Source organism: Centropristis striata, chromosome 9 (genome assembly GCF_030273125.1).
Source record: "Centropristis striata isolate RG_2023a ecotype Rhode Island chromosome 9, C.striata_1.0, whole genome shotgun sequence".
In the NCBI taxonomy this organism is placed as follows: Eukaryota; Metazoa; Chordata; class Actinopteri; order Perciformes; family Serranidae; genus Centropristis; species Centropristis striata.
The window spans coordinates 13,314,852-13,329,467 of record NC_081525.1 but is presented as its reverse complement, the minus strand read 5'-3'; the positions used below and the strand labels follow the sequence as shown (position 1 = coordinate 13,329,467).

General features: G+C 35.3%; 1 protein-coding gene across 1 annotated transcript in view; it reads right to left on the bottom strand.

Annotated features, from left to right (window-relative positions):
- Window positions 1-14,616, bottom strand: part of LOC131978137 (inactive N-acetylated-alpha-linked acidic dipeptidase-like protein 2) — a 787,053-nt gene that overhangs the window by 11,365 nt on the left and 761,072 nt on the right. Inside the window, exon 16 of the mRNA XM_059341659.1 lies at window positions 5,527-5,725. Within this exon, the coding sequence (XP_059197642.1) occupies window positions 5,527-5,725 (199 nt within the window). The remainder of the gene's footprint in view (window positions 1-5,526; window positions 5,726-14,616) is intronic.

Below are 14,616 nucleotides of genomic sequence, written 5' to 3'. Positions count from 1 at the left end.
TACCACCTCTGGCTTTATTCAGGTCCATGGGAGGATGCTGGTCCATGCAAACTAACCCTTTTTTTGTAATAGGGTGAAGGTATTGCAGTTTTTTCTAAGTCAAGTTGGAGTATATTTTTTTGAACCTGGTCTCACAGGAATCCGTCAAATAGCCACGGATTGGCTTAACTCAAAATCCGTGGAATAGCCACGGAATAACTCAAATTTCCGTGAAACTGAAATTGATTTCGCGACAATGCAAGTTAATGACAGTCATATCCCGTGGCTATTCCATGGATATTTTTTCCTATTGGCTTGTTCCAAGTCACGTGACTTTCAAGGTCCCGGCGGTCAGAACAAAAAACATGGCGGACAGTTCTCTCATTGTTAGTGAAAAAAATCAATATTTTGACTTAGTTTCTGCATAAAAATGGATTTTGATCACATTTCTAGGGAGAAATATATGTTTTATTTTCTAAATATTCACTCAGTGAATGTACATAATCACTTTGTATGTTGGAATAGCCACGCGATATGACTGTCATTAACTTGCATTGTAGTGTAGTGTATTTGCTTATATCCACAAGAAAATACAGTATTAATAACACTGGGAATGGTGGTTTTCAAAATAAAATAAACATGTGTTCCAGCTCTCCTCCCCACCCCAATAACTTCTGTACAGCCCCCACAGTGTTACTTTTAATGTGATCAGCAAATTTAAATTCCTGAGTTTGGCCTCGGGAATCGCTCTCCTAAAATGACAACCAGTGCATTCCAAATGTTTCACAGGCAGAGTGGGAAGAGTTTGGATGAATTATCCAGGCTACAGGCCATTCTGTTCAAACAGGTGTAACCTACCACCTTGTGCTGTGTCTGCCAGCTTGTTCTCAATAAGCCAGGTTTCCCCTACATTCATTCAACATCAGCGGGCCACTACTACAATCACTGTGCCCAATATTGCCTTGTTTCTCATCCTCACACTAAAGGTTTTTGCACATTTAATAGTCAGCAAAGGGCTTTTTAGTTGCATATTTGATGGCAGCTGGTCAGATTTAAAAGAAAAAAAACCTTTTGGAAAGAAGTCACATATTCATAAACTCCAGGGAGCTTTCAACACACCATGTGATCCCCTCACTCTCCTTAATTTTGCGGTTCCCAAACTATTTTAGCCGCGCACCCCCTTCTACCGGGTTGATGCACCCCCAATCCCCCACACCTTAAAAAAAAATAAAAAAAGCTTTTTTATAGTCATATTAAAGGCGGCATGTTTAATCATGCTCAAATGACCAGAACACACATATAATAAAATAATCACAATCACAACAATGCACTCTCACATTTGAATTAATCTGAAACACAGTTTCAATATAATGCAACAAAGTTATGGTGCAAGCTTCCACTTTTAAGAGCAAAGAGGATGATGACAGGCTCAGGATCAGAGACAGAAAGCAGATAAGTTGGAGAAAATGTTATAATATTTTGAGCTGCGTTGAACAAAAATTGCAGCAAGTTTAAATGAGCGTGGAGCTAAAACAACCCCGTCATCATAACACAGGTTGGAAAAATGGAAGAAGATAACTTCTTCTATGCTTCATTTTAAGATGAAGTGCATTTTGAATAGCCTGCATTTATTAATTAATTAATATTACAGAGGAAATGTTTATTTACATGTCTTTATTGTGAGTGTGGGGAAAAAAATTTAATTGTGTAATTATCAGACCGCCTTTAGATTTTTCATCTCGCGCACTCCCTAGCAGCAGCCCATGCACCGTGCACCACACTTTGGGAATCCCTGGTTTAAACAATGGGTAACACTTTACAATAACCCTCATTTATAAATGGTAAACAGATAATTATAGTTTATAGTTTCATTATTAATGTTTAATCATCATTTATAAACCATATATAGGCCATTTAGAATGGTAAATACATAATGTATTAATGTTAAACTAACTAAATCATTTACAAATGACAAATAGATGGTATATTAATGTAAGTTTATAGTTACTGTACCATTAACAAACAATTAAATTATAATAAATTGTTTTAGTTGCACTCATTTTACCAGTTTTTTAACATCATATTAAGTATGTTAATGATTTTGAAATGATTCATATACCTTTAAGAAATTGGTTTGAAACACTTTAAGATTAAATATGTATAGCACTTTGTAAATGGTTAATGATTGGTTTATAAACCATCTATAAACATCACTTAGTTGGTTAATGTAAAGTGTTGACAATGAATGGATGACCAAACTGTCTCGAGACACTACAGTGAAACCATCCTCAATTCAGAACAGAGATAGTGTGAGAAATAATGTTTTGGTCATTGCTGTGAAACCACTGGAAGCCAGACAAATCTGCCAAGCTCATTTTTATTTGCACTGGCAGATGAATCCGGTCACTCTCCCATTCAGGCTGATTTCCAGTGGCTGTGCTCCCTGCTGGGCCAATCAGCGGGTTTGATAGGATGAGTGACAACCAGCAAAACTCACGCAACTCAGATCAAACTGTCAAACTCTGCAACATTGATCAAATGTGAATCAAGATTCTGTTACTGCGTTGCCTACTTGCCTCAAATGTTTTTCACAAACACATTTTAGTGACTGTTTACCTGTAATTTGAGAAAGTTTGTGACCGGTCGCCATGTTTTTTCCTGCTGGAAAACAGACCAAGCACTGTCATAGAAAATCTTTAAAGAAAAATCACTTGACTACCAGGTAGATTCGAATTACAGCCTTGTGCGGGATTTATTTTAGGTATCAAAAACAGATATAGATGCCATTGATCAGAAAAACTCTGAGGAGACAAGACCTTGTGTTGTCTTTTTTTACTTTGCAGGTTCATGCTATTTCTGTGTAACTAAAGTTCAATGTCCTGTAATTTCCTGTTATGTTCCACTTTTGATATAAGAGCACACTTGGGAGGTCAGATTCCTTTTCTAATGTTATCATATCAACCAGAGCATCCGCTTCGGATATGCTAAGCTGACTTGTCTAATGAGTTTTTCCTTTCCCATGAAAACTGAAGTACGATCATGCATTAACTGCTTATACTACATATATATTTTCAACGGATTTCCATTACAGCACCACCCCAGTTTGCATGTGTCACTCAGGACTATGTCACATACTTTGATGCTCCGAATTGTTGTAGGTCTATTCAGAGGTATTAAGTCTGCACCCATTGATAACGCCCCTTGGAGATAAAAAAATAAATAAATCAGATTAATAGACATTTGCTAAATGGTTTGCCAATGCTAGGCTAACCTTCAATGTTACCAGTGGCATGCCACTTCATAAAGATGGAGACTGAACCATTTTTCATCTTCATATTCCAACAATCACTTCTAATCAAGCCTGACCTCCATTAAAACACACTGTTCTGTTAAATGTTTAACCAAGACCCTGAGCAGAAAACTACTCCACAACAAAGTATCCGCTCAAGGTTTATTTCCATTTGATGGCAAGTAGAATATATGACAAAAACAAAAGATAAACAAACTCTTTTCTCATACGAGAGTCCCCAGTGGGATTTGGCAAACACACTCACTAACAGTACTTTTTTTCTAAATTGCTCTTTACTGCCTGATAAATGTTCCCTGACTTGGAGTCAGTGTGCATTTGTGAATATAATCATAAGCTGAAAGCAACGTAGCTGCAGAGCTATACCATGACAAACATAAAAAGACATTAAGTTAGATGTCAGATACCATAAAACATCTGAAGCAAAGCAGTCTATTTTTTTTTTTTTTTTTTTTTTTGCATTTTTGCAAAGAAGACAGACAAAGACTGAGAGTTGCCAAGGTCATGGGTTTTTTTCCCCCCCAACTGTCCAATCAGATTAATTGAGAGTCTTGGCCCGACTCTCCTCCAGGCAAAGACCCTGCACCAGGTGGTGGTATTCCTTTTTTCCCTACTTCTGACTTCAGTCCAACCTTGTATTTAAGCACAGCCTCTCACCCTCAATCAGAGCCAGATAAAGCACCCCACCTGTCCATTTTCATGCTACAAATTAAAAGGTGCAGTTCTATTTTGTTTCTGCAACAGTTTGGCCGAGGGCAGGTTATTCAGTGGTTGCCTAGCAACAACAACAACAACAACGAAACCCCTGCAAACTATGCTACGTTTTGTTCCGTATGATCAAGCCCTAATGGTGCTATAGAGGAAGTTTATGTCTTATGCACAAGCACACACACGAGGCCATAACACACATTGCTGCCAATGAATCCATGTTATTCCACTGATTAACAGCTGGTGGCAGTAACACACTGAGAAACTTAGCAAAGGCAGGGAAGAGAAGAAATATGCAAAAAGTCAACTTTGCAAATGTTTTCATGAAATGCATTTGACATGGACCAACAGGGTATCTGCGTCATGTAATGCTAGAAATTAAGACTGCTAACAAACACAAAGGCTCAAACATTTGAGACTGAGATTGCGATTAACAGAATCAAATGTTGGGAGGTAGGAGGACCAACTGGGCTAATGAGAGCCCTCTTATTAGATTAGTGTGATGAAACTATCAAAACCCTCTAAAACTGAGAATATTGGTTAGATTACCTCCATGTTTAGTCAGTTCAGATATAGAATCATATAATGCTAACTGTGAATGAGAATTAAGACTGCTCTGATGATTAAAAAAAGCCTAAAGAATGGAACTGTTGACAGAATACCAAGGAACACAGTGCTAGATGGGATGTTAACCCTCTGGAGTCTCCAAAAGCTCCAAAGCATGACTTCTTCATCACATCCAGACTAGAAAACAAAGCAGCGTGGAGCCCTACTGTAAATTTACCTTTAAAGTTCTGGTTGTAAACTCCATGAGGCCAGTTTCAGTTTGATGATGATATACCAAGTAAAACAGGAGACAAGGTCAAATATATTTAGTATCAAATGATAGAACTGGATGTAACCCTCTTATATGTTATATTTGACACCTTTGTTCACACTTGCAACATTTAAAATTCTTTATTGAGCATGATAGTGTTTTGAAAGTTAAAAAAAGATTCAAAATCACATTTTATGTTGGACTAAAGGACTAAAAAAGGCACAAAATGACTAAAAAAAAGACACAAAATGACCAAAAAAGACACAAAATGACAAGAACGACACAAAATGACAAAAAAGACACAAAATAACTAAAAAAGACACAAACACAGAAGACACAAAATGACAAAAAATTAACAAAAAAGACACAAAATGAGAAGACAGAATGACCCAAAATAACCCACAGAAGACACAAAATGAAAAAAAGACAAAAAATTACCAAAAGAAGACACAAAATAACTAAAAAAGACAACACAACAACAGATAAAAAATCACCAAAAAGACACAAAAAAGACATGAAAAGACATGAAAAGGATTCAAGAATGGACAAAATAGCCCAAGACTCCATAGAGTTAAGATGAAAAAATGATATTCTCCTATATATTTAAGATTTTGAGGTCTTGAGTTTGGAACAAATTCACAGATTTAAATGTTTCCAAGAGTGAGTGTGTGAGTGCATTCCTGGATTGCAACTCTGACAGTTGCTTGTCTCCCACCTGTACACTCCAGGCGGTGTCTGTGGGATGATGAAGCTCTTCTCCAGGTCACGGAGTACATCATTCAGCATCCGCACGTGGGAGGGGTCTCGCTCTTTAGGGTCATTTGCCGGTCGCATCGTTTCTGACTGGAAGAACGCTGCATGGTCTCTCAGAGAGGAGGCTGAGGACAGCATGGGCTGAGTTACCACACTCTTGTCTAGACACATAAGAGAGAAGACAAACAAACAACACATGAAGAAACCGACTTCAACTATAAGCGAAGTAGCTGTCTGTTCCAGGAACAGAAGTTGACAAAAAAAAAATTATGAGCATTGGGCATAAGGACTACCTATTGAAAACACATCTTGGTCTCTGTGTCTGTCTATCTCTGACAGATTTTGTTAAGACTGCGTCACAAACAGTAATAGAAATCCATTGAAAATGTTCATGTAGTATAAGCTGTTAACCCTCTGGAGTCTCCAAAAGCTCCAATTCATGACTTCTTCATCACATCCAGACTAGAAAACAAAGCAGCGTGGAGCCCTACTGTAAGTTTACCTCTAAAGTTCTGGCTGTAAACTCCATGAGGCCAGTTTCAGTTTGATGATGATATACCAAGTAAAACTGGAGACAAGCTCAAATGTATTTAGTATAAAATGTAAGAACTGGATGTAACCCTCTTATATGTTATATTTGCAACCTTTGTTCACAATCGCAACATTTCAAATTCTTTATTGAGCATGATAGTGTTTTGAAAGTTAAAAACAGATTCAAAATCACATTTTATGTTGGACTAAAGGACTAGAAAAGATACAAAAGACCAAAAAAAGACACAAAAAGACACAAAATTACCAAAAAAAGACACAAAATTACCAAAAAAAAGACACAAAAAGAACACAGAAGAAGACACAAAATGACTAAAAAAGACACAAAATGACCAAAAAAAGACACAAAATAACTAAAAAAGACAAAAATGACCAAAAAAGACACAAAATGACTTACAAAGACACGAAAAGACATGAAAAGGATTTTAAAAAATGGACAAAATAGCCCAAGACTCCATAGAGTTAATGCATGATCTTGTAACAGGTAGTCCTTCAGTTTTCATGGGAAAGGAAAAACTCATTCGACAAGTCAGCTTAGCATATCCAAAGCGGATGCTCTGGTTGACACCATAACATTACGATAGGAATCTGACCTCCCAAGTGTGCTCTTATAGTAAAAGTGGAACATAACAGGAAATTACAGGACATTGAACTTTAGTTACACAGAAATAATGACGCACGAACCTGCAAAGTAAAAAAGACAACACAAGGTCTTGTCTCCTCAGAGTTAATAAATCCCGCACAAGGCTGTAATTCGAATCTTCCTGGTCGTCAAGTGTGTTTCTTTAAAGATTTTCCACGACAAAGGGAGTGTGTGTGAATATATAAACGTGTGCTATGCATGAATGTATGTGGTCGTAACTATTGCAAATTCATGCTTGTTATGCCTTGAAGGGGATTTTGGGACTGGCTTATCTAGGCCCACCTCACAAAAAACACATAACATGGTAAAGTTAAGTTTGGAGGAAAACCAGATTCTTTCTCTGGTCAATAATCAATCAATGCATTTTTTGCTGCACATGCAAAGACTTTTTCTACATTCATTTTGTAGTTCATTTGTGCCCTCAAAAAACAATCTTTATCTGGTGAATTCAATACTTTCTTTCTCAAAAGAGTGGAATAGCATTGAAGATAAGACAATGATAAAACACCCCTTTAATAGTCGGATAACTACCAAATTGGCTGCTTTATTGGCGAGCCACCACTGGATCTGATCACAGTGTTTGCTCTTATTTATACAGTAAAAAGTAAACTTCAGAGACTCATGATCTCATAAGCCTTATCCAATTAACATATCAAGATACGGATTGCATGTTAATACCAGGTGGAAGTAAGATCTATGACACTTATATCATATGATACTTTCCATGTAGTACTGCAAATATTTTGTTAACAGTAAAGGGTACACTGCAAAAAAAGTCGGAGGGAAATGATCTCGCTGCATGGACAGATAATTTCACTTGACAAGATTTCTTACATCAATATAATTAAATCTAGAAATAAGCATGTTGCGCACTTAAAATGAGAAATTAACTCTTAAAACAAGATAAATTAAAGCTGCAAGCAGCGATGAACTGGCCCGAGCAGAGTGACCTGACAATTATTTGTTTCTTACCAAGATAAAAAAAAACTTTAGATTTGTGTTGGATAATTTATATTGTTTTAAGAGTTATTTGTTATTTTAAGCATTCAACATGCTTATTTGTAGATTCAACAATCTTAATTTAAGAAATCTTATCAAGCGAAATTATCTGTCCATGCAGCAAGCATAATTTCCCTCAGTTTAGTATTTTTATCTTGTTTTTAGACACACCTTTTTTGCAGTGTACAAAGACTTAACAGCACACAACTGCTGCCTTTAGACCACTTTCTCCTCCTGTGGAGCATACTTTAATCTTACTTACTTTGCAGTGACAAAAATAACAAACTCGATGGAATGGAACAGCCAAGGGCACATAGAAGTACTTTAGCCCTGTGATAGACTGGTGCCCCGTCCCACCTATCACCCAATGTAAGGTGGCATCAGTGGTGGAAGAAGTATCCAGATCCCTTACATAAGAAAAAGTACTAATATCACACTGTAAAATTACTCCACTACAAGTAAAAGTCCTGCATTCAAATCTTACTTCAGTAAACGTACAAACGTATCAGCATCAACTTCACTTCTTACAGAATATATTATTTGATTATTATTATTGATGGATTTATGTAAGCATCCTTTTAAGTATTTAAAATACTGTTATGAGGTTTAACCCTCTGGAGTCCATCTATTTATTGAAAATACACTGAGCATGTTTTATTTACAGTGATAACTTTATATATCATATGTAGACAAGCTGAGAAAGCCAGTTGAAAGTGCAATTATACACTGCAAAAAAGCCGACTTGTATTTTTTGGTCTAAAACAGTGGTTTAAGTTGGTAAAACTTGGAAATATAAATTATTGACATTTAGGGTATTAATGTAAGTTAGCACAACAAAGCAAGCCAGTTGTATGGTCAAAAACAAGTTGGTGAGTTGTTGGTACATTATATCTTTAAGTTGGGGTTCAAAACAAGGGACAATAGCTAGCGAAAGCTAGCGGCTAACTGATGCTAGCGGCGCTACAGCTACAAGAGTAGCCGTTAGGGTATCAAAGCTAACTCAAAATTGTGGTCGTAACATTAGCTGACATTTCATAGCGGCGTTACAATCGTTGTTTTTCTTTGTACTAAATTGGTGCTATTTTTAATTTACATACAAATAGACATGTTGTTGATGTTTTTATAGTTATTTATTTATTTATTTAATTATTTTCTGATGTTTTTGTGTGTATAAGTAGTGACAAAAATTGGTACATTTCCATAAAAACCAATGTCCTTTGTTTGTATTTTGGGTTCCTGGCAGCTTTATACATGTAATAATTAAAAAAAAGATAAAAATCTAAAAATATGACTGATAGCCAAACTTGTGTGGAGAGAAAGGAGCCATGCATGTGATGTAAGGACAGACGGAAAGATGCTAAACAGAGACAGAAATTAATGCATGGGAAGTTGACACATTTGAACCAAAATCTCTTCAAACCTCAGAGGTTGAATCAAAAAAAAAAAGTCTAATCATTTTAAGTTGAACATGTTTTTATGTTAAATCTCACACTGAAAGGTAACTAAAGCTGTCAGCTAAAAGTAATGGAGTAGAAGTATAAAGTTACATCAAATGGAAATACTCAAGTACAATTTTGAACTATACTCCTTTGCTTAAGTACAGTCCTTGAGTAAATGTACTTAGTTACATTCCACCCCTGGGTGGCATAAGCACCAGCCCCCCTGCAACCTTGCTTGTATAACATTCAGTTCAGATAATTAGTGAACATACAAATACATCATAAAATCACTGGCATACACTTTTAATTAACCTCAACATGCTTTTCTCACATGCTGAGAATCCATGCATGAAATATGCATCATGCTGAGATGCTGTTGGTATCAGCTGTTGGTGGAAATCACAAGTATTAACAGTATGCTGTTATTGTTTAACTAACTACATCATTAATAAATGACAAATAGATGGTATATTAATGTAAGTTTATAGTTACTTTACCATTAACAAACAATTCACTTATAATTAATAGTTTTAGTTGCACTCATTTTAACATTTTTAACACCATATTAAGTATGTTAATGATTTTGAAATGATTCATTTTCCTTTAAGAAATTGGTTGAAAACATTTAACCCTTTATCAGGCAAAGAATTATATTTGGTAACTTCAGGTAATATTTTGGGAAAAAAGTTGCAAATTTACTAGATTAAAGTGGCAAATCTACAAGAAAAAAAGTTGCAGATTTACAAGAAAAAAGTAGGGAAAAAGCAACTTTTTTCTCCCAGATTCACCACTTTAACCCTTAATAATGCACTCATTGAAATATTTGTAAATTTCAAATTTCCACCCTAGAGAATATTGGAGGATATTACATACAGCCAGAATGTGTAAAAAAAAACATATGAAAATAAAATATTGAGAAAAAAGTTTACGACATTAAAGTGGCAAATCTATGAGAAAAAAAATGCAGATTTATGAGATTTAAAGTGGTGAATCTGCGAGAAAAAAAAGTTGCTTTTTCCCTCACTTTTTTTCTCGTAAATCTGCGACTTTTTTCGTGCAGATTTGCCACTTTAAATCTCTTAAATCTACTGCTTTTTTTCTTGTAGATTTGCCACTTTAATTTAGTAAATTTGCAACTTTTTTCTCGAAATATTACCTGAAGTTACCAAATATAGTTCTTTGCCTGATAAAGGGTTAAAGATTAAATATGTATAGCACTTTGTAAATGGTTAATAATTGGTCTATAAACCATCTATAAACATCACTTAGTTGGTTATTGTAAAGTGTTACCAAAACTTTCTTCGCATGTCCCCTTTCTGCCCTCATACCAACCAAACCTCTAACTACCAATCAATTTGCTGCACTGGCATACACACACACATGCTAAAAACCAGCTACTTAGTGCTATCCTCATTAGCTTGTCAACACGGCGCTGGCTTGTTTTACACTACATTTGGCACTGCAAATCAATTACCTTGCCTTTACAGTTAATTGGCCTGTTTTCTTGGCTCTATTACATGAATTTTGGCTGGATCCAATGGGCCTGTGTTGGAAAGGAGGAAATCTGTTGTGTAACTGTCGGTGTGAGGACAAAGGTTCATGTTCAGGTGTTTACTTCTAAACGGTTTACACTCAGTTAGTCAGAAATTGCTTTAACAGTACATAAACACAATAAAGTCCCAGGTCAAGAAACTCATAAGCTGTTTATATGGTTGCATAAACTGACAATATATCCCATGATGATGATGTGATTCAAGTGCTGTCACACATAAGAGGATAGGCTGAATCAGGGGTGGGCAACAGTATTTTTCAGAGGGCCACACTGACTTAGATAAAGTAAGGGAAGGGCCACACATTAAGCCTTTGGAGTCTGGGGCTATTCTGTTGGTTTTGAACTCTTTTTTTCATTCTGCCTGTACAAACCACTTAAAAAGTGTTCACCCTTTCACGTTGGTATCATTGTTTTCAGCACAACCTCACTGTTATGACCTGATTATTATTTTTTCATTTTGACTTACTGGATCAACATTTTGAACACAGACACACACAAAAAAATACAAAAAAACACACAACCCCCCCCCCCCATAAAAAACACATTAAAATGACAAAAAACATGGCACCGTGGCAAAATCACCTACTAGTGCCCCCTAGAATTCAGCCCCTCACACAGCTTTGGTACATACATGTATCATGGGAAGACGCACCAAAAAGTCTCAAGAAGCCATGCCCTAAAATGTGCAGGAAGTCGAACATCTTGGATCGAATCTGTTTATATGCATATGGATACTTTTTATCATTGGGTATTAGCAAAAGGTGAAAAAAGACCAATAAAATGTCTTTTTTTATCACTGTCCCCTCCTGAAGCTTACTGGTTCAGCTGTATCAGTCCAAAAACTTTGAACTGCCTCAGCAAGAGTGAGCTTGCCTGACATGAAATTAATATATCTTTAATCTAGACTGAACTCATCTGTCATAAGGCATAAAGCACAGTGCAAAAACATAAATAAGGAACACACCCTGCCACAATCCATGTAAATAATGCAGGATGCTCCTCATGTGCAACAAATCTATATATATGTCATTGCTACGTATCAGATATATTTTTATCATTGTTTTGGCTGTATAATATTATGTACATATGGTCCAAGTATTGCGTTGTTTTAACCCTCTAGAATCCACAAAATTGCCAGAGCACGACTTCTTCATGACATCAGGACGTAAAAACGAAGCAGCATGGAGTCCTGCTGTCAGCTTTTCTCTAAAGTTTTGGCTTGTCCACAAGTTTCCATGTCCAATTTAATGCATCAACCCTTTTTCAGCAAAGGTAAAAACTACGTCGACCAAGTGGAGTAACATGATTTTTCAAATTTTGCTTTAATTTAATTTTAATGCATTATTTTTAATATTTTGTGTTTAATGTTTTTTGTGTGTTATCTGGTTTTTTTTTTTAAAATGTTTTTTGTATTTGTTTTGCGTTTTTTTATGTTTTTTGTAAAAAAATAATTTGTGGTTTTTTTTATGTTTTTAAACTATTTTGTGTGTGTTTTTATGTGTATATTTTGTGTTTTTTGTGTTCTCTTAATTTTTTGTGTTTTTTGTGTGTTTTGTTGTGTTCAAAAATGTACATCCAGTAAGTCAAAATTAAAAAATAATAATCATATAGGTCATATAGGTGAGGTTGTGCTGAAAACAATGATACCAACATGGCATGGTAAACATGGTAACAATTTTAAGTGGTTTATATACAGACAGAATGAAAAGGAGTCAAAAACCAACAAAATAGCCCCAAACTCCAAAGGGTTAAAAACTAATTACCATTTTCTCTTATCTTATCATCTTACCCTAAGACCAGCCATTCCACAATTGTTGGCACATATTGTAGGTGGATACAAAGTGTTCACTGGATGCAATATTATGTTTTTGTCCAATAAAAACATTCTCTTTGGGGTTCTGGTTGATTGTTTTGCATGAGAAAGATTGCAGGCAACATAAGTGACACATTTATTAGGAGATAAATCAAACAAAATAGGAATAAGAAAACATTAACAATTAATCCTCTAAGGTCTATGATCAGATAATGTGGCTTTTTTCAAAGCGCCGTAACGAGATATGATTGTATTAATTTGATAATACAAAAATATTTATTCAAGTGTAAAAGTAGGATGTGACGAGGCTGGCGTGGCATTTTGTAAAAATGGGGAAAAAAGGGGTCAAATCATCTAACACTGTTCTTATAAATAAATATGTTTTATGGTAATTTTTTGTGTATAGTTTTATTATATTTGAATTTTACCTTTATATGTTCATATTTGCAACCTATGTTTACATTTTTCAGGTCCGAAACAGTTCATTGAGCATATTTGTGTTTTTTATTGTCATAAAGAGTAAAATTTTATTTCATATTTTATGATTTTTGTGTATTTTGGGCTCAATATGTTAATAAAGTGGGTTAAAGTGAAAAATAATAGTCAGATCATGTTGAAGTTTTGCTGAGAAAATACCAAATACCAAACATGAGTAAAGTAAATATTAAAGAGCAAATAGGCTCAGACCCCAGAGGGTTAATTAATTATGAGCCTGAAAGTTTTATGTTCACTCAGAATTTTCACGTTTACAGATGTTTGGAATTCATGTATAAATTCTTCCAATAATTTGTCTGACTTTGAGAATATGAAGAGTTTAGGATTATGTATCTTATATTAAATTTTATTCTTTGAACTAATAACATGTGTACACGTGTAACAGTGGACTTTGGAGTGTGCGTTTGTGTTATTTCGTTGTCACAGTGGGCTGGGAACAGAGTGTGACTCATCTGAGAAGAGAGGGGAAGACAGTTGGGACAAAAATAGACAAAGAGATCTGTTCTCTCCTACAAATTTAAATGGCTCTGGTTCCTCGTAGCCAGCTGGGACTCATGAAATATTGTTTGATTGTTGTAATCCATCACATCTTTTGACACACAGGGACGTGTGTGAGTGTATTTGTATTTGGGTATACAGTTGGGACTTGGCCTCTTGTGATAACAGTGGCAGAGAGAAGAGAAAGGAAGACAAAAGAGCATCGAGGTGAAGCTTTTATTCACCGCCATGTTTTATTGAAACTTTTTAGTCCACCAAAACCTAAAGATGTTTATGGACGTTGGCCTTGGTGTCATGTAGGTTTAATGGATTCTGCTGTAGTGATAAAGATTCTTTAAAAACCCTGGCTATAATTCTTATTGCATTATCTGAGCAAGAGAACAAAAGAGATAACAAAATATCTCTTTTTTTTATTAAGCAGATTGAGGCTGTTATGAAATCATACATGACTCATTTTTATTAACCCGTAATAGGGCACTCATTGAAATACTTGCAAATTCCAAATTTCAACCCTAGAGAATATTGGAGGGAAAAAAAAACATACGGACCCGGGGGAGGGGGGTAATATTTTGAGAAAAAAAGTTTACGAGATTAAAGTGGCAAATCTACGAGAAAAAAATGTGCAGATTTATGAGATTTAAAGTGGTGAATGTACGAGAAAAAATGTGCAGATTTATGAGATTTAAAGTGGTGAATCTATGGCAAAAAAAAAGTTTTTTCTCCACTTTTTTTTCCTCATAAATCTGCGACTTTTTTCACACAGATTTGCCACTTTAAATCTCTTAAATCTGAGACTTTTTTTCTTGTAGATTTGCAACTTTAATCTAGTAAATTTGCAACTTTTTTCAAAAAATATTAAACCCCCCCGGGTTTGCACTTTTATTTTTATTCATACTCATTCATAGTCAAGCTCTCCTCGTACAAGTCGTTGAAGAATAACTCTGTTTGTACGACTGTTTCTTGCAGATTTTGTTTCTAAATTTTTCATTTTTACATTGGAGGTCCAGGTCAATAAAGTTAAGATTATTATATCATTATCATACTGATTGGTCAGATGTCATGGT